Source organism: Mirounga leonina, unplaced genomic scaffold, assembly GCF_011800145.1.
Source record: "Mirounga leonina isolate KUSES-001 unplaced genomic scaffold, KU_Mleo_1.0 Mir_165, whole genome shotgun sequence".
Lineage (NCBI taxonomy): Eukaryota > Metazoa > Chordata > Mammalia > Carnivora > Phocidae > Mirounga > Mirounga leonina.
The window spans coordinates 78,089,460-78,117,458 of record NW_023270415.1 but is presented as its reverse complement, the minus strand read 5'-3'; the positions used below and the strand labels follow the sequence as shown (position 1 = coordinate 78,117,458).

The window sequence follows — 27,999 nt, the reverse complement described above, 5'->3', positions numbered from 1 at the left end:
CTTAATCTGTGTTTCCTCTCTCTAGGGGGACCAAGGTGCACCTGGGATCCCTGGCTCTCCTGGCAACCGTGGTGACCCGGGCATCGGGGTGGATGGCCCTCCTGTGAGTCTTTATTCTTCCAGAACTTCCTCCCCCATCTCTGAGCCACACAGCCACTCCCTGCTGGCTCCCTGGGCCTGCCTGCAAGGAGTCACCCTTTCCAGCCAACCTAGGAGTGGCTCACCGGTCCTCGAGTCAGTCAGGGGGTGTAGACCTGTCCACTGGCTTTGTTTTAAAACTTGGTGTATTTCCTATGGGGATAAGGCTTTTGGGGAGACCAAGGCTTGTCTGACTGAAAGAGGAAAGAACAAAACTCATTAAAATTAAAAAAGAAAAAAATGACTCACTGGCCAAACTTGCAAATCTGAGGTATAGCCAGTGAAACCGAATTGTCCGGGGAAGGGGTGTGATGTGGGAGAGATAGCATGCTTTTGTGTATTTCAGGCCAAATGAGTTCATTACCCCTCTGCCTCCAGTTAGGATAGAGGTGAGGACATAAATAGAATCAAGGAAGGTTTTAATACAGTCTCCAAAATGAAATCCGTGAAGTGGTCCTCCCATTGGTAGGGCGATGAACAAGTCACATTAGTCTGATCGATGTGAGTCTGCAGACTTCTTAGAGGTGGTGACTTTAGAGGTTATAAGAGATTGCAAGGACCAGGGATGTCTGGACCCCAGCCCAAGTTGAGGGGAGCTGTTATTTTTCAACCAGACTCCACCTGAATATCTCTAGAAATAGGAGACACACTTCTTTCAAAGCCAGTATATCTGGGTTTGAAATTTAGACAGTTATTTCCATAGAGAATTGACATTTATTGGAAATTTTTCTCACCGAGAATAGGAATATGGTCTTCTGTGTCTTCCACCCATTGCGTCTGATTCTTCCCAAAGAGGACACTTCCTGTTCCCTTTTACTGAATTACAGCCTTCAGAAATTAAGGCTAGTTTTCAATCCTGGTGACTTATCTTCTGATTTGGTCCTTCCTTTGCTAAAGAGACACAGTACGTTAGTAATGCACCTTAAAATTGCACTGACTTTTTCTTTCTTTTTTTTTTTAAGAGAGAGAGAGAGTGGGGGGAGGGGCAGAGGGAGAGAGAGAATCCTAATTATTATCCTAAATAGGCTCCACACCCAGCCCTGAGCCAGATGCAGGGCTCGCTCCCATGACCCTGAGATCATGACCTGAGCTGAAATCAAGAGTCAGTCGATTAACTGACTGAACCACCCAGGTGTCCCTCGAGGGTCTCTTTTGTGAAGACACTAATTCTAGTCATGAGGGTTCTGCGCTCATTACCTAGTAACCTCTGGAAGCCCCCACTTCCAAATACCGTCACAAGGGGGGTTTGTTTTCAATATAAGAATCTGCGGGAGACACAAACATTCAGTCTGTAGCACAGTCTGTTATTTAAAAGAAGGTCAAATACCCAGTCCTTTTCAAATGCTATTACTAAGCCTCACAATATCCACCCATGTATTCTTGTTGCTGTTAGCATTGCTTAACCCAGACGTGCAATCTAACTCTGCCCCTATTCAGTGTGACCCCAACATAAACCAGAGCAGCATATGACCCCAGTCGTTGCTTGGTTTTGCATTCAAGAAATGCAGACCATAGTCAAAAATAATTCAAGGAACACCACTCTTTGTCTCTCAAATACTTTGAAAGAAAATGCAGTTTCTTCCCCCACAATATCACTTGTCAAACAGAAACCCCCTTTCCTTCCCTCTGTGGTCCTCTGACATCCCAATGCTTGTCTTGGGTTCCTCACTCTGTCCCTGAAATTCTCCAGGGCACCCCTGCCCTGTCCCCCCACCCCTATCTTGCTTCATTCGCTCCCCACCAGAAATGACCGCCTCCCTTCTATCACACCCATAGCAGTGGGACGCCTGCCTTCCCAAATGTCCCCGGAAACCATGGATGGAGCAGGGGTCTAGAATCCCATTGGGAATGTGTACTGTTAATTTGTTTTTCTTAAAAGAATTCTCAGGTAGCACAAACCCCCCTACGTCATTAGATCAGCTTTGTCTTTGGCTATTTTTTTTTTTTCCAGTCTTTTGGTAGCTGGAAGGAACACTCTAGCCAAAGATTGCAGTGAAGAAACATAGTAGTTCAGACTGTTATTGCTGAAATCCTCCTCCTCGTGGGGCCTGATCTGCTCGAGTGAGGATCCTGCATCCTGCAGGAATGACCTTCTAGACTAGAAGACTTTCTGCAAGGGAAGCGTAAGCTGCATGCCCCTCTGTCACTCAGCAGGTCTCTGTAGGTCCTGGTCTGTTACCTAAGGACTCACCATGTCAAGCCCTGAGTCAGAAAGTCAGTGGGCAGAGGTGGTCGCTGTCTGCCCCACCTCCCCCTTCAGAGCTGCCTAAAATGAGCCATGAAATATGTTTGTGCCTAAGTGATTCCACCTGAAAAGTAATTGGCTGGCTGCAACCAAGGGGCTGTGAATCAACTGTATATTGTCTTTCCTCCACTTCAACTTATTACAAGCTTCCGTGACAGAGAGAACCTTATGGAATTTTCATAAATCTTGTCTTTGGCCCCTTGCCTAGGCTCCTGATGGCCTGGGATTCTGCACAGAGGATGCAGGGGTGCCCTGAGAGTCAGAGGAGGGGAAGTAGGGGTGAAGCCATGGGTGAGGGTCTGCTGGGGACGCCGCTGCCCCTTCACAGGAACAGGGCCACGGGTGGTGTGTGTCTGGCCGGGTGCTGGGTGTAGAAGCATGCACACCCACCACTTCCTGGAGTCCCATGGAAGTCGCCTTACTACCAGCTGAAGGCTGGATTCTGCAGAAGCCTCTCCTGAGAACAGGATCCAAGGGCCAGGAGTTTATTTGGGAAATGCTCCCAAAATCACCACTTACAGGGCTGTGTTGTGGGGAAAGGAAGGGAAGCAAGGGAGGGTGTGTTCATGAGCAGGCTTCCACAGTGGACGACTAGGGCTCCCCTCCATGGACCACCCAGGAGATGCGAGGTGCGTGGCAGAGCTGTCCTCTGACAGGGGGGCTAGGCGGGGGTGTTTATGTGCCACGCCTGTTGGCCGGTGGGTGAAGGCTGCTCCCTGGGGCGGGGGAGCTGATCCCCAGGAGCTCCCGGCCTGCCCCACCCTTGGGCCAAGGGTCCTCCTGTGGCTACAGAAAGCCCAGGATGCTGCCAGCTGCGGTGTGTTCAGGGCACTTGGAGAGGGATGCTGATGGCGTCTGCTACAACACTGTTTTCCCGGGAAACAGTCTGAGCTTCCCAAGGCAGAGTGACGTGGCCAGTGCCACATAGCTCGTCCAGGGCCAGGGCCAGGACACATCACTTCCCGCATCCTCCCAAGCCAGTTCTCCTCACCTGTGGCTTCAGCAGGATGAGCAGGGTTATTCATTTCCATTAAGGGTGGAAGCTTAGAAGTTACTCTTCACGTCTTCCCTCTCAGGGCATGATGCTCCGAGGCCTTTGGCATCAGGAGCAGTGCTGACTCCTGGAAGGGAGCCCTGGCTTTTCCTGCCAACCTGGGCACCCTCACTGGACAGGGGCATGGATGGGGGAGCAGTGGCTGCTAACGTTGGCCTCTTGCTTCAAGACATTAACAAAAAAATCCCTTTAATCTCCAGGTTGTCTCTGATCTTCCTTTAGCAAGGTGTTAAACGCTTAAAAAATGATCCAGCCTAGGCCTGAGGGCAGATCAAATTGCCACTGAACCTCACTGAAGCCAGGAGTTCGAGGCCAGCCAGGGCGGGATTCCCACTTGCAGCCAGGCTCCCCGGGACTTGGGTCTTCCGGTTCTGTGAGCTTCTTCATGGGTCGAGTACCAGCCATTTCTGCAGCAGCAACGGGGGTGTTGGGAGGTTACAACACGATAATACTGGTAATGAGACCTGATATCCTGCCTTGGACCTTCGATGTCATCAAAATCCTCCCTCGCCTTTCCTTCCCCTGTCTGGAGTCTCTCGTCCTGATGCCTCCCTTGGCTTAGGCAGAGGAGCACATGGGGACAGGACTGGCTCGCTGTTAGCCTGACAGCCTGATGGAAGAAGGGAGCGTGGAGCTGATTATGTGCAATATAATGTGTCAGGGTCCTCACAGAGGTGTGTTTTGAACTCCCCATCCTCAAGGAAATAATTAGACTAGAGATGAAAGCTGCTGAAAGGTAAAGAATCCCAGCTGGCACGCCAGTTGGCCTGCAGGGGGCAGCAGAGAGCAGGGCATCCACACCAGGTGGGTCCCTTTCCCCTTGTCATGTTACAAATGAGACAGAGGGCACACCATTGCCCGAAGTGACACTTGGGACGTGGCAGGGTTAAGGTTGGGCGCCCCCGCATTCTGATGCGCTCCGGGTAGGGCAACGATAGTGATGAGGTCGTGCTCAGGAGTTTTTTCTGGAGATACTTTTGGCTGCCTGCATCTTGGCTCCTGAGTCTAGCAACAATGTTCTCAGTTTCTGTATCAAAGTATCCTTGACACACAATGGCACGTTAGTTTCAGCTTGTATAGTAGCAATTGGGTTTTGTGCATATGTCTTATCTACCTGTTTGGTTCAGTTCCTTTGGTTATAAGAACCAGAGAGCCACGCAGCTCAGGCCATCCCAAGAAGTAGGCTGGCCAGTTTCCCTTGAAAGGAGTACGTGTGGCCCTGTGGCCACTTCTCTGGCCCTGCTTGGGGACACCAGGCACTTCTCAGTAGTTAGTGCCAAGCTGAAGCTCCAGGAATGTGCAGGGCTTGGCTCACTGACACGCACTCCCATCCTGTTCTCTGCGCAGAGTGAGGCCCCACGGGCAGCAGACGAAGGAGGTGGGAAGGGTTTGGATAGCACGTTACCCCTCAGACCCCAGGGCTCTGCGGATGACCAGGAGCTGAGTACTCCACTCTTGATGTTTAGATTAAAGTCTTGGGACTTTTCTGTTGATGAAAAAATGTTTTGAAAGAAGTTTCCAGTGTTACTTCTGATTGGGAGCTCTCCTTTTAATCTCTGTTGCTAATATTAAGTCCTGTGCCTACTGAGGACTTCCAATGGGCCAGGCTCTGGTTCTGGCCTCTCTCGGCCTCCCTCCTATGTCCCTCCTGGATTTCCACCCTGGTCTCCCTGCCTGGCCTTCTCCAGTAGCTTCCCCACACCAACCCAGAGCCTGGATCTGAGCTCATCAGTAACTTGGAGGCTTCCCCCGAGGGGCCCTGCCGGCCCTTCTCACCCAGACAGACAGACCCCAGCTGCCCTTGGAAACCCTGGCTGCAGACAGCAGGCACTCCTCGTGTCAGGGAAAGGAACCTGTTCTTCCCTTCTCTGACTGTGAAGCCTCCCGGCCTCTTCCTCCAGTTACTCTCACCTGACACCCTCTGGGTAAAGCCTCCCCAAACTCAGGCAGATGCCAGAAGACCCAGACCCACTGAGTCCCCATTATCAAAGGGGTGGTTGTCCTTACTGGAGCACCGAGTGTAGGCAGGCTCCAGGACCACCTGCATGCATCTTCCCCCAAGCCCAGCACAGAGCCTGGTACGTATTAGCGCTCAGATAAAAGATTATGGAGCAGAAAATGCACCTTGGTGTTAGGTATGTCAGTCGGGGGAGGAGTGAGAGATGACCAACCTTGAAAGGAAGGAAGGAGGAATATCAGCATAGCAGCATAGCGGAGAGAGAGGGGAGTGTCGAGCATATCCAGAACCCCTTGGGGCTTTCTGTTTTGTGAGTTTCCACTATTTGCAATTTTCAGCAAGTGACAGAAGTGTTGTGGTGCATGTTTGTATATAGCATGTACACACGAGCGTGCACACACACATTAGATATGTACTCACATTTATCAAGGAAAATTTCAGATAGACCAAAAGAATATTTTGGAAGAAGAGCCAAGTGAACCCCATGCAGCCACACGTAGCTCCAGTGACCAGGATCCCTGTCCGAGGCCACTGCTCCCTGTTCATCCTCTACTGCCCTTCACTATTTTGAAGCAAATCCCAGACAGATATCATTTTATCTGTAAATAATTTCAGTATAGTTCTAAAAGATAAGGGCTTTTTAAATGTGACCACAGTTTCATTATTACACCCCCCTAAGTAATTCCATAACATCATCAAATACCCAGTCAGTGGTCAGGTTTCTATTTATTCCATAAATGCCATGCCTATGCAGTTTTCTTGTTTGAATCAAGAACCAAATAGAGATAGTAACTGGCTGATTTGTTTTTCTGGGGGGGGAGGGGCAGAGGACTTGAGAGGGAGAATCTTACGCCGGCTCAACGCCCAGTGCAGACCCAACATGGGGCTTGATCTCACAGCCCTCAGATCAAGCCCTGAACTAAAATCAAGAGTCAGACACTTAAAAGACTGAGCCACCCGGTGCCCCTTAATCTGGATTTTTCTTGCATTATTTTTTCTTTCCTTTTGCAATTTATTTATTGATGGAGCAAGATTTAATTTTGGTCTCCTAGAGCTTCCCAAGTCTGGAATTTGCTAATTTAATAGTTTAACACATTGCTCTGTTCCTGAGTTTCCTATACATCCATAATTGGGCCTAGAGCCTTGATCAGATTCTGGCTTGATGTTTTTGGCAAGACTTCACAGGGAGTGTGTTCTTCCTTTAGGAGGCATATGGTGTCTGGTGGTCTCTCTTGTGATGTTCACACTCTTTGATGTCCAATGCCTAGATCAATTAGCACATCAAGGGTTGCAAATTGATGCCTTTCTTGTTCTACCAGTTCTTTTTTATGTATCTGCTAGAATACTTGTAGATGGAGGAAAGGTCCCTCAATTACAATTACATACCCAGTGGTACAATTCATATGGAAGGCAGGATATGAATGACTGTTCCAGTCTTTCCCTTCAATTATGTTCAAATAATGACTCGATTCCCTTGCATCTCACAAAGATGATTAATTCGGTGTTTTGTTTTTCATCAATAATTTTGAACTCCTGCATTCAAACACATTTGATGTGTTTCCCGAATAGTGCAGTTATTCTTCCCTTTGATGTGCAGATTGTCTTCCTTGATGCCAGTAGGAGCTTATCCCAGTTGACCCTGAGTACCTTTGACACAGCCTAGCCGTCTTTGATAGTGTCCTTGCTCTTTGGAATGACAAGGTGCCCTAGATTTGTGTACCTTTCTTGTCCAGATCTGGAAGTAGTCATTTCTCCAAGGAGCTGTATTTCCTTCTAGTGGAAAATGGTATCAAAGGCCAATATCTGTGCGTTGGAGTAAAGTGGCTCTTGAGCAAATATATCAGAGAGCATAATCTTGGAAAAGAGGGTTGTGGTTGTTGAAAACTTGTTTAGGCTTCAGATTTAGGAATGCCATTATACAATCCCTCCTCCTCAACACTTTGATATTTCTTTTTCTTTTTAAAGATTTTTTATTTATTTGAGAGAGAGAACATTAGAGAGAGCAGAGAGCACAAGCAAGGAGGGGGTGGAGAGGGGCAGAGGGAGAGGAAGAAGCACCCCCCTGAGCAGGGAGCCCGATGATGTGGGGCTCGATCCCAGGACCCAGAGATCATGACCTGAGCTGAAGGCAGACGCTTCACCGACTGAGCCACTCAGGCGCCCAACACTTTGATATTTCTTAGAAGTGTACTGACAGGATAGTTGTGGGGATGTGTCCAGGTAGAAGCGTGGCAGAATAGTCCATGCAGAAATGTAGCATAGGGAAGACTCGGGGCAAGGGAGCATTCTGCTCATGGCAGGGCCTGAAACTATATACACTAATGCCTTCGTCCACGGCCACATCTTAGGTGCAATATCTAGAAGCCACATTCTAAGCTGAGGGCTTAGAGGACAGACCCGTGTGTGTGTGTGTGTGTATGTGTGTGTGTGTGAGAGAGAGAGAGAGAGAGAGAGAAAGACCCCCCTTTTAGGAGTTGGGGGGCACCATTGCGTTATCAGCAAAGCAGGCCATGCCGGGGAGTCTGGCCCTGAGTGGGCCCCCAGCCTGTCCCAAGCAGGAGGGAGGCACCACCTAAGGATGCTGGGCTGCTCGGTCCCACCCTGCACCAGAGCTACAAACTAGAGAGGAGCTCAGGCGTCAGGAACCAAGTGGGTGCCAGGATAGTGTGGTACCTGTTCGGGGGCAGATGGAGAAAGTTCCAGGAAGACCTGCAGGTGCGGAGTTCCTGGGTGGGGTGAGTAGGTGTGACTGTGGCTGGAAGGTTGGGGGAGTTAGCTATTCCTTCAAAGACAGTTAAAGACCTGCCTTAGAAATAAACACGACAGCATGTTTAAAGAGAATTTTCATTCTGACTTGACTTATTTAATGTCTTGTTTGTTTGTTTCTCAGGGCCCTTCTGGACCACCAGGAGACAAAGGGCCCCCGGTACAGTATGAATAAATGAAGGGTTGGGCTTAAGGGAGAAATTCTGTTCTAATAAAAGCCGTTTTAAAGTGGAGGGGCCAAACTCAAGTGGTTTCTGCAAATCCCTAACATTAAACAGTGCAGACTCTAGGATATAACCTTCGGCCCCTGGAATGATAGAGTAGGAAGGGCAGGGGTGGTCATCTAATCCAGTATGCCCATTCTATAGTTGGGCAGACTGAGACGGGCTTTGCTCTTTGGCATCTCTGCGTCACAGAAGGACAGCGTGGTTTGATGACTTTAATCTAATTACCAGCAGAACTAATTTTGAATCCTGGCTTCACTACCCCAAGCCTCATTGTCCTGATCAAGGGACGGATCTCTCTTTAATCTGTACAGTGGGCCTGGCAAGACCCCTGGGCCGTTGTGGACGTCTGATGGGCTAAATGCTGGGAAGCAACAGAGAGCTCAGCAAACATTTGTTCTTAGGAGTAGCCACCATTGATGATAAGCATAGTGTATGTGTTCACCAGGAAAATGTGAATTTCTATAAACTCACCCCTGTGCAAGAGTAACATCTATGATGACATATTTTATATGTAAAATTCTGTGCACTCAAGTAATTTCTGAACCAAGAAAATGGGTTTGCATACCCATTTTTTATAGATGAGAAACCGGAGGCCCAGAACAGTTCATGGAGAGTGAGTTACTGTAGCGTAGCACTAAGGTGGAGGATATGGGGATGGGGCTCCTCTGGAGGGGTGGTTGTGGAGGGGACATCTGGGAGGTCTCAGAGAGGCTGGGTTGGCCCCGTTCCAGCCCCTGCCATCACAAAGTGCTGATTCCCCCCTGCACATCTACTTCAGGAAGATTCCTACAGGAAGGGGGAGCCACAGTGAAAGCTATGTGTGAGAATTCCTGATACTGTTCAGAAACTTTCAACAGAATGGGAGTGATTTTCTAATAAAAAGTAATAAATGTTCTCTAAGTACCGGGCACTGTGCTAAGCCAGCCAGCCACCCACCAGATGTGGAGGGGTGAACCACGACGTGCTCACCACAGGAGCTGACCCTTCCACTCAAGGAAGGAGCCCACACCCGGGGCCTGGGCCGAAGGACTCAGAGTGAAGGTGTTCCAGAACGTTCTTTGTGTGTGTGTAACATGCCCACCTCCATGAGCATGGGGAAATGAGTAAGCGCTGAGCAGAGAATCTTGGCACACACATTATTATATCAGATTCCTCATAGTAACGGGCCATTTGTACAACGAGAACCGACTATTGCCAAGGGGGGGGTGTCTAGTTTAGCTTAAACTGTTGGCAAGTGTCTTGCCTTCTTTTTCTCAGGGATCCCGAGGCTTACCTGGATTCCCTGGCCCCCAGGGACCCGCCGGCCAGGATGTAAGTACAGAGCAATGGTATCTGCTCAGCTGAGGTTCTTCTAGACTCCCCTGGAAGCCCACCTCCACCATCTCCCAGCCTCCCTTGACCGAGAAACCCCCAGAGGAGCAGTTCTCCTCCATTCATCCCTCTCCCCCTCCCCAGGATCATATTTTGAGTTTTGCTCTTCTCTTGCTTGTGAGCTATGATTTTGTATTGCGTTTTCAGAATCTTGTTAGCTCCCAGGCGTCCCAGACAATGACTCCCACTTTTTTGGTCAATTTCCTTACATCCCTAGCGGGTCATTTCTGCTCAGATCCCGTGCCCTGGACTTGCTCTCCACAGACTTGTTCTTGACCCATCCCTGCAATGGCTTTCTCCTTTCACGAGAATCCCACAGACTTACCTGATGCTCATTGAGAATTGCATCCCTTCCCACATGGTGATAATGATAATCATCTATCTCCATGCCTGGCTTCTGCCTAGATAGAGCTGAGCTCCAAGAAGATAGGGACCATGTGTTTTATGCATCTCGAGGTCCCTGATGTCCGGCAGCATGCCATGTGCATGGATGTTGCTCACTGCATACTCTGACCCAATGGATGGATGGCAGCGATGAGTTCCCATGAGGCTCAGCTGTCTGGCGCCATGAAGCAGTGGTACTTACTCTTAGACACGCATGGCTCCATCTGTAGATTCAGCTCACTATAAGCAAGGACAATAAATCACCCTCCCCTTCCCTTCCTTGATTCCCCTGAAGAGGAGAAAGTTACCCTCTAGAACCTGTCCAACTATTCTCATTTCCCTGCCCCACTTTCAATGTGACATTCTTATAACCAGCCCTCCTTTCAAAGCTGGTCCTCCCACCTGTGTTTGGAGAAGGATGGTGGAAATTTAAGATAGGTGTGTACGTATGTATATACAGGTACATGCTCTGTGTGCATGCGTCATTTTCAGTTTTGCATTTTGGGTCAGAGTTTCAGGAGGGGTGGCTTATTCTAAATGTTTGCCGCAGTGGAATTCTTCCTGGGAAGACTTGAGTGTTCAGCTGAGACTGGAAACCATGTGTTTTTATTGGTACCAGTCTTCACCGTTGGGTGATTTTTTTTCCACCCAGTTACACTTGGTGGACAGAGGTTGGGGGGCATGGGCCGAGCGGCTCCGGGTGATGTGCTTAGCACCATTAATATGTCCTGTTTCTCTTCTCTTAGGGCGTACCAGGAAATCCAGGAGAAAGAGGGCCTCCTGGCAAGCCAGTATGTCATCTCACTGTTCTGGATGAATATTAACTCTCAGTCAGGGCTCCAATGAGAATAAAACACAACTCAGATGGTCCAAGAGGCTGAAAGAGGGACTTCTTACAGAGCCGTGGGCAGGGGCTGATCTGAGATGCTGGGGGGCCCAAAGATAAGCCACAGCAGGAGGCCGACAGGACCATAACCTCTTTCCAGTGCCAAGTGAGAGCACGAGGGTGGGGAGGGGCTGCCGGTAGGAGCTGCAGTTGTTGGTGCGAGGCCACTGCCCGAGAGCTGGGCCCGAGGGGTGGAGCAGGGTCTCCCCAACTCCAGTTTCCTGATGGGGCCTCTCCTCGTCCACCTCAGCCAGGGCCTGCAGGCAGTGAGCCCCATGGCAGGCTCCTGGGGTGTGGTCTCCCTGGCATGGAACAGGACAGGGAAGGGTAGAGAATGGGTCTGGGGGTGAGCAATTGGACCCCAGTGTACGTCGCAAAGTCCTAACTGGCCCGTTTCCTGCCCCTGTCCAGGGATGTCCAGGGATGCCAGCACTGCCCAGTTGCCCCCTTCATATGGTGGCAAAAACTTTTTCCTCTCCCGGTGGGGACAGTGGAAGCCGGAGGGGGGGTTGTTGCAGGGGAAAGGCTGGTCTTGAGTGCTCGCTCCTTTGGTGGTCTAGTCCGAGGCTCCTACGGGCTCCCTCAGGTGCATGTTTAGCGCCCCGCCCCCTCCACTGCCGATTAAGTTGCTGTTACCAGAGAAGCCCCAAGGCTTGACGAAGTGACCAGGCCACAGCCTGGCGGCGGGACCCTCTAGGGAGGGAATGGTGAGGATGAGCAGTCTGGGGGGAGCGGCAGTGCAGACACGGGAGAAGCTGGTCCCCAGTGAAAGACGGAGGGAAGAGAAAGTAGTGTCAGGACTGGGGACTCTCAGGCCTTGGTGTGATCGACCGTAAGTCTGGCTCTGAAACCGGGATGCTCACCTGGCCGAAGCTTCACCTCCAGCTGGACCTAAGAGTCAGAGTCTCCTTTGCAGGCCTGGCCCGCTGCCTGACCCAGACAAGCACCCAAGGCAGAGGCCCCCGTGGGCACCAACAACTGTCGCACCCTCTTCCGGGTTGCTGGGCCCAGCAGAGACCTGGGTGGGGACCCCGGTCTGTTCGGCAGGGGACCTACCTGTGGGAGCAGAGGATGGTCACGGGAGAGGTCAGGGACCGCTCACTTACCCTCCTCCTGCCCGGAAGCCAGCTTTGCGGCAGAGAGTGAGCCCCGTGGGAGCCCCATCGTTAGCCCCGTGCAAGGCCCCGGTGCAGCAGGGGGAGAGCAAGGTTCAGACCAGAGGCTAAACGGGGGATGACCTCTGCCAAATCTAGACCTTGACAGCTCTCTGCAAAGAGAAGACAGCACAGCCCACTGACAGTGTGGACAACCGTGACTGTCCCATAGCAGGCCACCCACAGAATCTGGAAGGAGAGGGGGAGAAAGAGGGAGGAGGAGGGAGAATAGGTCTGTTTCTGATCACTTTTAAATTCCCTGAACGCACTGCCCACAAAGGGTCCCAAGTACAGCCCAGTAGCCATCAGGGTGTCTCTGCTCTTGCTGGTCAGATACGTCATTTTCCAGGGGCCCCCAAGACACCCTCAGGCTCAGTGATTCATCAGGAGGACTCACTGGGAGGATCCTCGGAACTCAGGGAACACTCTTCTGCTCATAATGACATTTGGTTCTGGAGGGAAGACACAGGTAGCAGTTGGCCCTGGAAGATGCACAGGCAGAGCCCCTGGGAGACCAGGTCCAGAGCTTCCAGTGCCCCCCCACCCCCCCATCCCCAGTGAGTGTGTGCAGACGGCACTTTCCTCCCCAGCCATTTCCCAGGATCGAATGCCTGAAAGAGGGGTGTAGGTGCTTGGGAAAAGCAGGACGTGCTGCCAACGAGGGATGCTCACGCAGGCTTCATCAGGCTGGGTGTCTGAGGGCTTAGAGGTGACTCGTCAGGAGCTAGCAGGGCCAGACTTTCTCTGGAGTGAGTGGGTTCAGATGCCCACTGAACCCCTCGATGCCTGCCAGCTGACTTCAGCCTGCCCCCCACAGTCCCTGCTCCTCTGGGTGGAGAGTGGGACCTGGACGATTTCTCCGGGGCTGCACCCGCAGAATTCCTGTGCTGGGAGTCCCTGTCGAGAGTTGGGCCCCGAGACGCACAGCCTCTGGCGGGGACTCTTGTGCAATGGATGGGCTGGGGGTGAAGCCCACAAGGATCAAGGGAAGCAGGGCATGGCAGGCTGGGCCTGACCCCAAAGGGGCTGCTAGGTCTGTGAACAGCACCACCTCACTGTCCCACCTGGAGTTAAGAGTCTGTCACCTCCCTATCAGTCAGTCCCTGCCTTTCCAGCGAGGGTCCCCGGCAGCTGGTGGCGCGGTACCCCGGGAGGGCGGGAGGGGCCTGGGAGGGCGCAGACTGGTTCTTACAGCCTCCACGCTTCCCACCCTTTCTTTTTCTACCTGTCCATCGTGCCTGGACTGATCTGCGCTGTGTGAGCTGCTCCTCGGAGCCCAGCATGGCAGGTGGCTAAACAGCCTGTGTCTCCTCCCCGCCCCCCCGTAAGACATTCATGAAACTCTTCCCCAAGGCCCCACTGTACCTGGGCTGAACGTTCCCTCCCCATTCTCTCTGCCTCTGTGAGTGCTCCTGGCCATGTGGTCTAGTGGGGCCTCTCTGCTTACACAGGGGGCTCACACAACAGCATGGAAACACCCCGGCTAATACAGCACCAGCTCCACAAACATGGCCCGATTTGAGCAATATGGATCCTCCACGGTTATTAACTTCCAAGGGAAAAACATAAGGCTCCAGGATAAAACCTCTTTCTGCTTTTAAATTAAAGTTTCAATAAACAATATTGCAGAGGTTGGCCTTCCTCCAGAGGGTCTCGCCCAGAACCAGGGGGTTCTGGGCTTTGGCTGCAGCAGGTGCATGCAGGGTGAGCTCTGCCTGTGGGGCCGGCACTGCCTGGGCACCTCCAGATCCGAGTCTGTCAGCCCCAATCTCGGGGTTCCACCTGTGTCCTAGCCCAGAGAGTCGAGAGAGGCCCCGTGTACAGAAGCCTCAGGAAACTTCACACACCTACCTGAGCAAGCTGACATGATGCCACAGTCACGTGGCTTTGGGTGGCCGTAGGGTGCAGCAGAAGCCCTCGGGGGGGGGGTCAGGAGAAGGGGTTTGGTAGCCAGGAAAATTGTGTTGGTTTCAGCATCCCCAAGATGCTGAATCCATAATTCATAAGCTAAAATGCAAGCTTAATCAGAAGAAAGCAGCCCCTGCACATTCACTTGTGGCCACAGGCTTCCCATATTCTAGAGGAAGATCTAACACCTTCCTCTGGAGAATGGATTCTCTGGCACTCTTCCCCTGTGCGAAATTTAGAAGTTTGCAAAATACCCTGTCAATCTATTCCAGTTCTACCTAAGAATTCCCTCTTCCCTTCAGCGTCTGCCTGTTAATTATGGCTTTCCTTCCAGCTCTGTGTTCTTACACCCCAGTGTGAACCCAGGCTGCATACAACCTTGGGCTCCAGGTTGGTCATAATCCTAACACAGCACACTGCAACTCAGTGGGTTTGAATGTGACTCTGGTGACCTGCAGACTTCTACATACCTTCAGAGGCTTTGTAATTACTCCTGACTTCTGAAATCTCTTTCCCAGAGTTAGACACCTTCAACCTGTATAATGGGTGAGGTTTAGACTACAATTTCATCTGGGAGAGCTGAACAAGTGGCTTCCAATTCATACTAGGTCGTGAATGGCTGATGGCTGCAGCTGGTACCCATCAGGGGAATCCAGGACGGTCTGTCCCTTGGCCTTCCACAGTACCGACAAGACCTGTCAGGTTGTGATGGGGGATGGGGAGGAGAGACCAGCAGGAGGAGACCGGGGAGCAGGAAGGCTGATGTCCGTCAGACATGGGTAGGGCAGGCAGCATGTATGGTTGCTGCCTCTGAAGTGACTTCTTCCCGTGCCTCCCTGGCTTGGGATGTAGACAGCGCTGTTTGAATCTGGGATACGCTCTGAAGGCCTTGTGCCGTCTGAGCAAGGACAGGGTCTACTGCATGCATGTGTGTATGTCTGTATTTACTTGCTTTTACTTCGGCAGGGCCCCGCTTCACTACTGTCTCCAGGGGACATAAATCTCTTTAAGGTAAAAGCATGAAGAGATGTGCATGCATTGGGAAATGGTGGCGGCGGGGAGGGGGTTGGACATTTCAGTAAGTTGTGGGGTTTTGTGCTTGAACAACTGTGTTAGTATCATGATGACAACAGCAGTATTTGTTGATAACTCCCTGTGTGCCTGGCGATGTGCTCGATCCTCCATCTCGTCTGGCAGCCACTGGCCACGTGTGTCAGTTTAAATTTAAGTTGATTAAAATTAAATACAACTAAATACAATTAAAAATTCAGGTCCTTGGTCATGCTGGCCACAGTCTACGTACGTAATGGGCAGATGTGGCCAAAGCCTATCTTAGTGGACAGTGCACATACAGGGCATTTCCATCCTTCTAGAAAGTTCTCTGCGGGGCTGTGATAAATGCTTGGTGTGCACCTCTTACCTGATTTCCACGATTACTCTCTGAAGTTGGTACTATTTCTGTTGTTGCTTTGCGTGTAAGGAACGTGAGGCGCTGAGGGTCAGTGGCTTTCTGGGAATGCAGTCTGGTGCTCACTGATTTCAGAGACTGACTTTAACCCCACAACAAAGCTGTCTTGTGTTCTTAAAAGGGGGCCATAGGCAGAGTCAAACAGCTTGGGTATGCATCCTGCTGGTGCAAGGGCCAGAGCACAAGGCAGGGAGGTGAAGGCCACTGCCCGGCCTTTTGGCCAGGAAGGAGACCAGATCTGGGTGCAGACTTCCGCTGGTTTTCAGAACCTGTTCACTTTGTCCATGGTTGCTAAAGGCCCTGAGAAGCTGGGCATCCCTCTGCCAAGATTGGGCAAACTGTGAGGTTGCCCAGGTCCCGCCCATGGGCCTCAGCTCTGACATGGCAGAGGGCTGGGACAGGCAGTGAGCAAGGCAGACGGGTAAGGTCTATGTTTCAGAAAGAAGAGTCTCGCTGCAGTGAGTAGGGAGGACCCTTTTCCTGGCTCTGTGTCAAGCCTTTGTCTTAATTTAGGGTGAAGCTTGACATTTGTGTGATCAGCTCCTTCCTCGCTTCCTGCATTCTGAACAAGCACTTGGGTGATGTCAAAGCCACAGAGTTCATGCCTGAGAGTGAGGGAGCAAAGCAAAAGAGAAAAGAAAACCTTTTCAGAGAACCCCGAGATTTTTCATCTCTGTACACAATGAGATGCCTTGATGGAAAGCTATACATTTTATTTTATTTTTTTAAAAAAACTAGTAGTAGAAAATCTTTCCTGATTTTAATTGACAAGAGAAAGCTTTTTTTCCTAGTCAAGGACATGACAAGAAATCATTACCTATTGATTAAATTCCTTGTTTATTGGAGGCTTTTATTAGCTTCAATCATTTCTCATAATTCCGTTGCTCTAGAAAGACCTGGGAAGCTGTCCTTCCCCCACAAAGAATTTAACCTCAAGATGTCCCAGTCTTTCTGCCAATGATAACAGGAGTGTGGAGCCTCATCCTTCACGGCTACCGCATTGAAGCAGACAATTAGTCCCATCAGTGTTCCTTACCTGCTGTGGGATGCAACTGTGTTCATCAGAGCAACTGGGAACCCCAGAGGGGATGAGGCACCTACATCCAGGGTGATGCCCAAGCCTTGCTGGTCCCATGGAGCTGTGCTTTGCTTGGGTCCAAGTGGGTTTCCCAGGTCAGCAGAGCCTGTTACTGCTCCAAGCTTTCTATCACCTGCTGCCATTCTGATGTAGGGTAGAGCCTGCTGGTCTGGCCCAGGTGGCTGGTGGCAGGTCCCTCCCTTGCTGAGAAGGCATCTTTTATTACAGAATATTTATCTCTGCCCCAAGGAATTTTATAGCATCACATACTTCATTCTGGTAGTTGGAACACTGCCTGGGTAGAAAGTTCATCTCCTGAGTCCCTGGTAAATGAACTTCCACAGTTGGATCTGTGCCCAGCAAGGTCGTCCTCAGGATGTCTCCATCAGATGGCTCCCTTGGATAAATATTATTTCATCTGATCTTCCCAGACAGCCCAGTATGTGGGCACTGTTAGGTCTGGATTTTACAGGGAGGAGGTTGAACGCAGCTGGGCAATGCACATGTTCAAGGTAACAGAGCTGGATAGCGGCAGAGCCAAGACCCAAACCCAGTGTGTCCAACTGCAGACCCCTGTGCTTGACCCCCTATGTCACCTGACTTCATCTTGCATGGGCCAGAACCGGCTGCCAGCTCCCTGATGAAGTACAGGTGGGTGGTGAGTTCCCTGCCTGCCGCCTAGAGGTTTCAGAGGTAGGCTGCACGGCCCTTTGGAGGAATACTGCAATGAGGATTCAGGTATCCAGCGAGAGGTTGGATAAGATGACCTGGGGGTTATCTCTGCTGCTGGAAAACAATAGCTGCTTTCTTCGAGTAGCAAGGACTGTGGCATCCCTCCCTTTGGTAGGCATTGGGTGGTGTGCTTACTTGGTATGCTGCACCATGCTGACTACCAGCCCAGTGAGCTGGGTTTGATGAGAACATCTCAGACAAAAGAAAGGGGACAGAGACCAGAGGGAAGCAACATTTATAGATTCCAAGGAAACCAGCAACACACCAGGTGCTCTGCGTGCATTACTTCATTTAGATTTTACAACAATCCCCTAAGGAAGGAGAAGGACCTTATGATAAGGAAATAGACTTATTTCTAAGTGACTTACCTGAGCGACTTACCTGAGCAGCTTAAGTAGAGGAGTTGGCAACCGGTATTGATGATCAAGGGCATCCGATGGGCAGATGAGGCAAAGCAGAAAATTCGGGGAGGGAAATCATATGGAAATCACAATGGCAGATTAACAACTAAATTCGCCATGCTGTCCCCATGTGCCAGGCATGGCATCAGGCATTTTTCATTCATTACTCATTTCTTTCTCACCGGACTTTGAGGTTCTCCATTCACAGATTAGAAGGCTGAGGCTCAGAGGGGTGAAGCCGTGATCCCAGGGGACAGAGGCTTCCGTGTGATCTGGTTACAAGCAGAACCCTGTCTAGTCTCAAGGCATTCAGGGTAGTCCAGGGTCAAGAGGAATGGGGGCCCCCAGGAGCACGGGGGCCAGAGTGAGCGTGGGTGGGCCTGCAGATTGGGGGCTGGTCTCCCTGTGTTCCCTGGACTCTGGGGCTGGGTCAGAGCTGTAATCCAGCACCCACACTGTAAGTCTGGGCACTGCTACAGCTCATCTTCAAGGAACAGTCTTTTTATTGATTTTATTTATTTACTTATTTAAGATAGAACCAGTGCCAGCAAGAGAGAGAGGGAGAGAGAGAGAGCACAAGAGTGGGGGCTGGGGTTAGGGGCAGAGGGAGAGGGAGAGGCAGACTCCCCGCTGAGCAGGGAGCCAGCGCTCGATCCCAGGACCCTGAGATCATGACCTGAGCTGAAGGCAGACACTTCACTGACTGAGCCACCCAGGTGCCCCATTCAAGGAACATTCCTACCCAGAATCTGTGATGAAGACAGACCCAGGCTGAGTTAGCCCTCGAGAAATTGGGAAGAAATAGGTGGTGAGATTTTGTATTATGCAGATATAACTGCTTTATGGTGTGGATCCCACCATAAAGAATGGTTTCCGGATCACCACCATGTTCTCCAATGCTAGCAGGATCTCAGTGGCGGGAATTCCTGCTGCCCCCAGGCTAGCCCCATTCCACATGTCATACACCCACTGCTGCACTCTTTCATGGATGCACCTTGTTTTAAAGAACAAGAGAAGGACTAGGAATAGGGGATTTCCTCCCAGCTCCGCTGCTCTTCCAAACAAAAAACAGCAACCCAAACCAGTATGCTTTGGTTTATCTCTTTCACCCTCACTTTGTATATCCCGACATGTGGCACTCCCCAGCCTCTAAAAATACTTACCCAGCTTCTCAAACCACCCACTAAAAGGAGATGGTGCAGGACACTGAAAGGTCAGGTGGTCAGTAGGGCATTTGGTTGGTGGGTTGGGTCAGTTAGTTCATTCATGTATTGAACTCCTGCTCTGTGGAAGGCCCTTTGCTCTGAATTGGACGTGGAAAGGTAAAGCAACTCTACTCTGTTTTCTGAGAGCTCACACCTTGTGCTTGGTGGGGAGGGAATGGAGTATACATGGACCACTTCAGCAGTGATGCAAGTGCAAGTGTTCCTGGGGTTGTGGGAGCAGGGTCTGAAGCCGTCCCCAGTCTGAAGCAATAGGATGGCTTCTTGGTCTCGGAGACTTCTGAAGACTCTTCAGAGCTTGAATAGGAGTGAGGCAGGTGAAAGGAAGGTGAGTCATTCAGAGTCACTTTTGTGATGGAAAAACCCTTCTGTCCGGAGTTAGAGACCAAGGTGATTGCTGTCACCTGCAACATCACCTCCCCTAGGACGGAGTGTAGCTGCCCAGGGCCTGTGCAGACGCCTCCAGCCGAGCATTCCCCAAGCCGTGGTCCGTGCATTTGTTCTGTGCCAATTAACACCATTTAAGCGCGGAACTCTTCAAGATACGTGCTCATTGTGGTCTCAGAGCAGAAAGGCACAGAGCCTGGGGCGCCTGGATGGCTCAGTCAATTAAGCGGCTGTCTTCGGCTCAGGTCATGATCCCAGGGTCCTGGGACGGAGCCCCACATCAGGCTCCTTGCTCAGCAGAGAGCCTGCTTCTCTCTCTCCCTCTGCCTGCCGCTCCCCCTGCTTGTGCTCTCTCTCACTATCTCTGTCTCTGTGTCAAATAAATAAAAATAAGTAAAATCTTAAAAAAAAATAAAGGCACAGAGCCTAACAGTGGATGCTTCACAAGTAGTTTTTCATTGAGGGAGTCAATGAGTGCAGGTGGGAGTTAAGGATCCTAGCTAGGTGCACTGGGGATGATCTGATAATATTCTAAGTGCCTTCTCTGTGTTAACGCTTCTAACCTTTATCCCAAGGAGAGGGGAGGGAGCATCGCTGAGCAGTACCGCAGGACTCTGGGATAAGACACAGGCCGCGATGTGCTCAAGCCAGTGAGTTTTGTTGGGTCCGCACTGCACTGCAGACTGTAAGGTCTTAGGATGACACAGGGTTAGGAATTAGGAAATTAGGAAACGTGTTCCCTGGGCTGAGAGGACTTTAAAATCACACCAGGAACTGTACTCCCCTGCCTCACTGGGCAACTCACCGACCGGCAACATTTATTAAACACCTACTTCGGACAAAGAATAATGCCAGGAGTGTGTGGTCAGACCGGGTGTGTGTGTCACGGCCAGAAAATCCCAAGGCTGTGTGCCTGTTACTTCTTTGTTCGCAACCCACTTAGGCAAACCCAGGAGACAAAGAGCTCAGCTTCCAGCTTCGTTCCGTCTCCAGCTTTAGGAACAGGACGTGGATGTGTTATTTGTAACAACCCTGAATGTTTGCCTTAAGTCTGTACTGTTAATGCTTTTATTTTTATTTTATTTTTAAAGATTTTATTTATTTATTTGACAGAGAAAGACACAGTGAGAGAGGGAACACAAGCAGGGGGAGTGGGAGAGGGAGAAGCAGACTCCCTGCTGAGCAGGGAGCCCGATGCGGGACTCGATCCAGGGACTCCAGGATCATGACCTGAGCCGAAGGCAGTCGCTTAACCAACTGAGCCACCCAGGCACCCACTGTTAATGCTTTTAAATGCTCACAGATAGTGGTGCACTTTGACATCACTGTTGGGGGCAATACTTCACGCAGTCTGGCTGGCTAGAAGTAGGGAGAAATGAAGTAATGATCCAGACATATCAGCGCTAAAATCTGATTTCAGATGAAGAGAGAGAAAAATGCAAAGTTTGACACGAACACTCTGGATAATGACCCGATGCATTTGTTTGCTTTTCTATCACTTTCATGGGCCACCTTTCGCTTTACAAGGGCCTATCATTTATTCTCTCTCTTTCTCAGGACATATGCAGTGACTGCCCTCCTGGTCCCCAGGGCCTCCCTGGTCTGCCAGGTTTTAAAGGGGACAAAGGTCTCCCAGGAAAGCCAGGGAGAGAAGGCACAGAAGGGAAAAAGGTAAGGAGAAAAGGGGACAGTTTGTCTTTATCACTGCGATGAGATACATCATCTTAGAGATCCCAGTGCTGCCTCTCGGTACAAATGGGAGGCGGCAGAGGTCTAAGGGTCATCTGGGGGACTGGCTACCACATTAGTCATGAGCTGTGCCCGTGAATGCACAGTCACACTGAGCAGCACCACCGGCCCACACCCTTTGCTCAGACATGCTGGTGGGGAGGAGACAGGGACATTTCAGTGGGAAATCAGTGAATAGGTGTGCAAGGGCAGTGACATGCTGATGACTCTCGGTATGAGCTTCAGACACTCATTCTTGATTGTTTTTCTTCTGTTCCTGCTACAGGGAGATGCTGGGCCCAGGGGCCTCCCAGGGCCTCCAGGAATAGCCGGACCACAGGTCAGTGAGCCCTCATTAACATCGTGTGCATCCACTCTGCTCATCTCACTGGTTAATCTACATCTGAGGAAGAGTGGTGTCTGGTGTGGAGGAAGGATGCTTTAAAAATCACGATACCAACATTCAAGGGCTGACCATGACCTCGACTATCTCAGTGACCTTGGGAACTCATCTACAAATGCCTCAGTGGTTGAATAATGAAATGAGCTAGGGGATTGGAATAGGTAGCAGTCACTGGTTAAGATGTGAGTTTTGGGGTCAGACGGCTCTGGATTTGATTCCCAGCCCTGAGTGGAGTCAGAGCTGTGTGACCTTAGGCAAAATCTTTGACCTCTCTGGGCCTCAATCTCACCACCCACGAATGGTAAGAATAAAAGCAAGATTCAGGGATTTGTTAGAGTTGAACAATATAATACATAAAAGGAGCTAGTTGTTCAATAAACAATGTTATTGGGAAAGTGCTAAGCCAGCATGAGTGAGCAGTATTGCTGCTCATAGGAGTGACGAGGCACCCATCTACCATGGGCAGGACAGCTCTGTGCTTTCATAAGGCCAGGGAGACAGGCCTGGGAAGAAGGAGCTGTGATTCAGCCTTAGAATGGGAGGGGAGGCTCTGGCTGCCAAAACAGGTGTCTGGGCTGTGGTGGTTGGGTTCCTGGTGGTGACAGTAGGTAGCTCTAAGCAGAAGAGACTGTGTGAGTGCTGACGTGGGGGCAGGAGGGGAGGAGAGCTGACCCTCCCCACCCCTCACCCTTCTTCCCCTCCCCCCAGCGCCCCCGGGAGTGGGGGGGGCTGTCCCTGATAGCCTTGGGGCCTCTGTACCTCTGCAAGCTATGCAGGCTGCCCTCCCCCCACATTCAGGGGCAGGTGTGTCACTGTGTCTCTCCCTGTGGCCTGGCTGGGACACAGCAGTGTGGCTTGCCTGGGGACACAAGATGCGTCAGAAAATTGTCAGTAGGAGAGAGAGCTCAGGAGCCACACCTCCGGGGTTGGCATTCCCAAGGTCTAGCGTCTTACTTCTGCCCTTCCTTTTCTTGCTGACAAACTAGGGGATGTCAAAGCAGTGACCTTCCTTCCAGGCCTGTGGCCTTAAAACCTGCTCAGGAGATGCCCTCACCAGGCCTGGCACATAGCAGGCCCTCAGCCAACCTTAGCTCTACTGCTCTTCCAGCCCGTGGGGTCCCAGCCAGCGGCAGGGCCAGGACTGGGATGAGGACCCGGACGTAAGATGTAAGGGGAGTCCAAGACCTCAGTAACCAAGATAAATAAGACTTTAATGCAATATTTTAAGAACTTTAAAATTAGTGCAGTTGACCCACAAGGAACAAAATGTCACAATTTTAAATAAAGACGGGACCTAACCCTCCACTGAACTGCTCACCTTCCTCACTCCCCCTAATCCCAGCCCCATCAGAACCCCATTTATTTACATTTTTATATTTTGTTCATCTTGGATTATTTGGCATTAATTTTTATTTTTTAAATACGACACTGGACTATTATTTATTTTGGATACTGATGTTTCTAGAATCCTTTACGTGTTTACACATAGGTAAGTGCTCACTTGCCTTACCCTAGGGTCAGCCTTGGAAAATGGGGTTGGAGCTCTTACTAGTATATTAGGATGCAAACAGAAATACTGTGGTGTAATAGAGCACTCACTGGAGCTGTTGGGTATCAGGATGGAAAACATCCCGACTTCCCAGGACTACCTGGCAGGCTAAGACATCGAGTGTTTGCGGCCCATAGACTCGGTGAAGTCTTACAGGGTTTTGACATACCCAGAGCTCCTGCTTCAGGAACTATAGATGTCAGGTTTCAGTGTAGCTGGAACAAGAGATTTTCCCTGCCCATCAGGTCAGTGTTAGGTTAAGAGATGACCATAAAGCGTAGCATCACCTGCGCTATTACCCTGCTTTACCCTCCCTTTCTGGGGTTATCAGCTGGGGCTAAGCTCCTTGCCTGGAGGAATCTGCAGGCAGCCAGTTTCAGCTGATCCTCTTTAAGTAACCTTTGCTGTCAACTCTGGGCTGCTGGGTTTGCCTCTGCTGAGGAATGGCTTTTATTCAGAGAAACAAAAGCAAATCAATTAAACAGATAAGGAGTTCCCTCCACTGAGTAAGGATTGTTTTCTTTATCAGCCCAATCCCACTTGAAGTACTGGTGTCTTGGGACAATGGCTCTGCCTTTGTTCCTTTATAATTCACTTCCAGGGAGGGTTTGTTCCTTTGCATATTCAGAGAGAGCCAAAGAAAGCTTCCATCCAGAAAAAGCACAAAAACTAGTGCCCCAGGTGAAAGACAGGGTTCTAGCTGTCTCCACTTGGGGAGTCCATGGTGACCTTGAGAAGTTGGCAGGACTGGGGGTCCACCCTACATAATGAGCCCTCAGGCAGTTACAGTGGGCAGTATACCCAGTGTTCTAAGGGCCAAGGGCCAGGTTACCTGTTTTACAGCATGGTCTCTTGCAACGGTCAGCATGATCCTAGGAGGTAGGGATATTATCCCACTCTACAGACAAGGAAGTGAAGGCTTAGCAAGGTTAAAAGCCAGTACTCCCAAACTACTAGGTGATACAGCAAAGGGGAATCCTTGCTGGCCCAGCTGTAGGACCACCCAGCCCCCTTAGTATGCTGTCAAAACTTAGTTAACAGTGGGACCAGCATCAGCACCAAGGACAGCTCCCAGGCAGCTTCCTGGGTCCACCACCTATTGTTGGGGAAATGAGTCAGGGAGGAGTTAATTGTCTCCTTTGAGGACTCACAGGCTTGCCTTCAAATCCAAGTCCCTCTCTATGCTCTTCATTCATCCCACACCACTCTCCAGAAAACAGACGGGAGGACTGTTTCATTTTCTCTCTATTGAACCTTGCTTATCAAATGAGCTCTCAGCTAGACCTGCGGATGTGAAGATGAATTTGTACACTGAAAATGCTACCAGTGGCCGAGCACTTATGATTATTGTTCTTGTGCTTTCATAGCCAGAGGCCCCAGGTGTTCACTGGTTCAGTGCCTCTCCAAGGGCGTTTGTTTGCTTGTTTGTTTGCAATTGTGATCCTGCATCTGGGAGAATAGCTTTCCCAAAATTTATTTTGCAGATTTGCAGCTGCTGTGACTGGTGGCTGGGTCTGGGGAGGTTAATGCCACAATCGATTGTAGAACTTTCATTGTAGAACTTTCAAACTGTGTGAAACACTGACTTTGGGGGATGGGGTCTGGAGATAGTGGCTGCTGTTACGATTATGATCCATGCTGAGGAGGAAGAAGGAACAAGATGATAATCAGAGTGAAGACCCTGGGAATGTGCTTTTCTGCAGAGTCCAATGTAAAACCCTCTCCCAGTAGGAAATGCTGATTATTCTCTCCTCCAGGAAAAGCATTTAGGTTTCTTCTCATTCATGTGCCCACCAGCCAGGTAATGGGAACTGCAGGGACTGGAGACAATAGATGAGCAGAAGCCCCCACTTGGACCTTCTGGATAATTCTGGGGGCCAGAGATAAGACCTCCTCTGCTACTATTCAAACTACCAGAAGAGGCTCTCAAATCCGTTCCTGCCCAGAAGGTACCCCATGCCATTTGGTTTATGCTGTCTTAAGGAGCATAGGTCTCTTTCACCCAGAGCTGCCTCAATCCTGGAAGATTCTCACCAAGCATCCCCTTCAAAGTTCCCTTCTGGGTCAGGAGGTGTAGAGGTAGGTCAGATATGGACCATGCCTCCTAGGGCCCAATGTTGTGTTGGAGAAGAAAGATCTACAAGCTGGTGGTTTGTACAAAAGTCAAACTGGGGCTGGAGGCAATCAAGATGGGCGGACACAGGCTGGGCTCTGGAGGTCCGTGAGTGGTTCCCCATCTGGCTCTGCTGCTTGGTAGCTGAGTGCATTTCACTTACTACTTATAGGACTTGGGCAGTTTATTTGACTTCTCTGAACCTCGGGTCCTTCATCTGTAAAAGAAGAGCCATATGGTCTATCTCACAAAGAGGATGTGAGGATTGAACAAGGAAACATTTACAGAGCACCAGGCGTGGAACCAGCTGGGTACATCTAACCGCAAGTGGTCCTCATAATTGTTTCTCTAAATGAATAGCAGTTGTAGCAAATGGTCAGGAGAAGAGTAAATGGCTTTAAGGAAAATAATGCCATGGGGCAAGGGGTCACCTATGAAGGCCACCTGGAAGAGGTAGGATTTTAGTTGCATTGGAAAGTGAGGCAAGGATTTGTCAGACGTCCTTGGCGAATGGCTTTCTAGGCGGTGAAACAGCACACAAAAATTCAGGGCCAGGACTTACTCTGCTAGTAGCAGAGAATCATTAATTTGAGAAGGTTTAGGCCCTGCCCTCCAGTTTGTAAACCCCTTGAGAAAATTGCCTTTTTGGTGGATTCACAGAAACCGACATCCTTCAAGCAGTTCCTGGTATGAACACAGCCTCTAAGTAATTGTTACATTGTGCGCTTAGCCCATGATGGTATTGAGGAAATATAATTAAAAACTAAAGAAAATCTTCTCCCAACCCAGGAAAACCTCTCGCTCTCTTCTGTAGCCCGGCAGCCATACCTGCTGCATACAAGTCCTCAAGATAAACAGTAACTGGTCCTCAAGTCAGAGGACTTGATAGCACCATTCTCCAGACATGTTCATCCTAAGTTGACCTGGGAGTTAGGGGATCATCTGTGTTAGTTCATTAGCTTTATAGGGAGGAAAAACGAGCTCTCATCTTTACGACAGGCGGTAGTTCTGCAACTTGGAGCAAGAAACCGGCTTTTCCCTTAGGCTCCCTTTCCCCATGGAGACTGGGGGATTGGGGGAGCTCTCTTCCTTGATGATTGATTATATTTCAAAGGGACGGATGCCAGGTCCTAGAGAAAGACTTTTCTGAGTCCTGGATCTGGCAGGACTTATTTAGCTTTTAAGAGGATTTACATACATTTCAAAGAGACAGAGAACAGACAGTGACAAGTTTTCTAAAGTAAATGCTCTAAGAAAAAAGGTTTGGGAAGAGAATCTCTTCCCTTCTTTTTATGGGGGAGATTTAAGCCCTGACAATGGCTCTGAATAAACATCATCTAAGAGAACTGAGCTAGTAAAGTAATTAACTAGTAATCTCTCTAGAATATAAACTCCAGGTAGGCAGGGATGTTGTTGTTTCCTTGATTGCTGTATCTCCAGTGCTTTTAGAAAGTTTCCTGGAGCACTCTCAGTCAGACTTCTAGGCTGTAAATGCTATGCTCTTGACATTATAAAACCAGTGGGACAAGGCATCATGCCTATGGAAATAGCCAGAAAAGTAACTTGGGCAGGAAGAGGCAGTTTGAATACAGATAGATCTGGATTAGGCTCCAAATCTTGCTTTTTGTTAGCTGTGTGACCTTGATGAATGACTTAACCTCTCTGGTCTTCAGATTTTTATCTATACACTCTGGTCAGACCCCCACCGCATAGAGTAGTCTTACTGGCTAAATTAAATAACCGGGCATGTTAAATTTTTTTTTTTTTTTTTTTTTTTTTTGCATCAGCTCAGGATATAAACAAAGAAATACACGGAATGGGATCTCATGTGGAAAGGCCCGGCAGTGTGCCCAGAGGAGTAGAGGCTTGGTAAATGTCAGTCCTCTCTTCTGGAAGGAAGTGAGTCAGGGTTGGGGGTGGCTGTGTTTGCTTTGATCCTTAGCTGCAGCAGAGAAGGAGACAGGACAACTGTGGAGATCCTTGAGCTCCTGACATTTTCACTGCTGGGAGTTGAAGGTTGCAACCACCCTAAGCCCAGACTGAGGACTGGGATTTGAAAAGAAACCATTTACTTTTAAGGCAATTGTCCTAAATGTCAGAGAAGCAGTGTGCTATTCTATGTCACTTCTTTTCATTGAGATCATAATACGGCCTGCCGACAGTTTGCTGGCTTTATAGATTGAAAAGCAGTAGAACTAATTACATGTAAAAATGTTGGAACAAATGCTTTTCCCCTTGTGAACCTTTTTTTCTCCTCTGCACACTGGCCTTTGGCCCCCAGCACGGCTCAGGGAGGCAGCCGGGGAATGTTATAGGTCCTCAGTGAGCTGCTGACATGGCATAGCCATGTGGATGGGAAGAGGGCTGGACCCCGTGTTTCAGGGGGTGAATTGTGGGGCTCTGCACCTGGATGGACTCTCCTAGATTGACCTGCCCCCCTGTGTCCTACATTTACTGGATGAATAAACCCAGAGCACAGAGGGAATGTGATCTGCTCAAGGATGCAGAAATAAGAGGTGACAGGCCTGGAGCCAGAGCCAAGGTTGACTTGTTGCGAAAGACTTATTTTACTGCATAATGCATACTTTTAAAGGAACTGACATGTTTTTGGTTAATAACATTTTACTGAAATACATTTGTTGCCACAGTAAATGCAGAGCCAAAATAGGTGACAGTTAAGAGAGATTGGAACCTTTGAATGTAACTTTCAAGGTTAGTCTGTGAAAAATATTTTTGATAGGTTTCATATCATGAGTATCTTAACCACAATAATGACAGCAATGATGATGGTGGTGGTGGTGATCATGTTGATAGAGGTGATGGTGAT

General features: G+C 49.8%; 1 protein-coding gene across 1 annotated transcript in view; it reads left to right on the top strand.

The window, feature by feature from the left end:
* Positions 1 to 27,999, top strand: part of COL22A1 (collagen type XXII alpha 1 chain) — a 226,482-nt gene that overhangs the window by 150,524 nt on the left and 47,959 nt on the right. Inside the window, exons 39-45 of the mRNA XM_035012273.1 lie at positions 26 to 103; positions 8,285 to 8,320; positions 9,645 to 9,698; positions 10,889 to 10,933; positions 15,057 to 15,101; positions 20,937 to 21,050; positions 21,394 to 21,447. Of these exons, the coding sequence (XP_034868164.1) occupies positions 26 to 103; positions 8,285 to 8,320; positions 9,645 to 9,698; positions 10,889 to 10,933; positions 15,057 to 15,101; positions 20,937 to 21,050; positions 21,394 to 21,447 (426 nt within the window). The remainder of the gene's footprint in view (positions 1 to 25; positions 104 to 8,284; positions 8,321 to 9,644; positions 9,699 to 10,888; positions 10,934 to 15,056; positions 15,102 to 20,936; positions 21,051 to 21,393; positions 21,448 to 27,999) is intronic.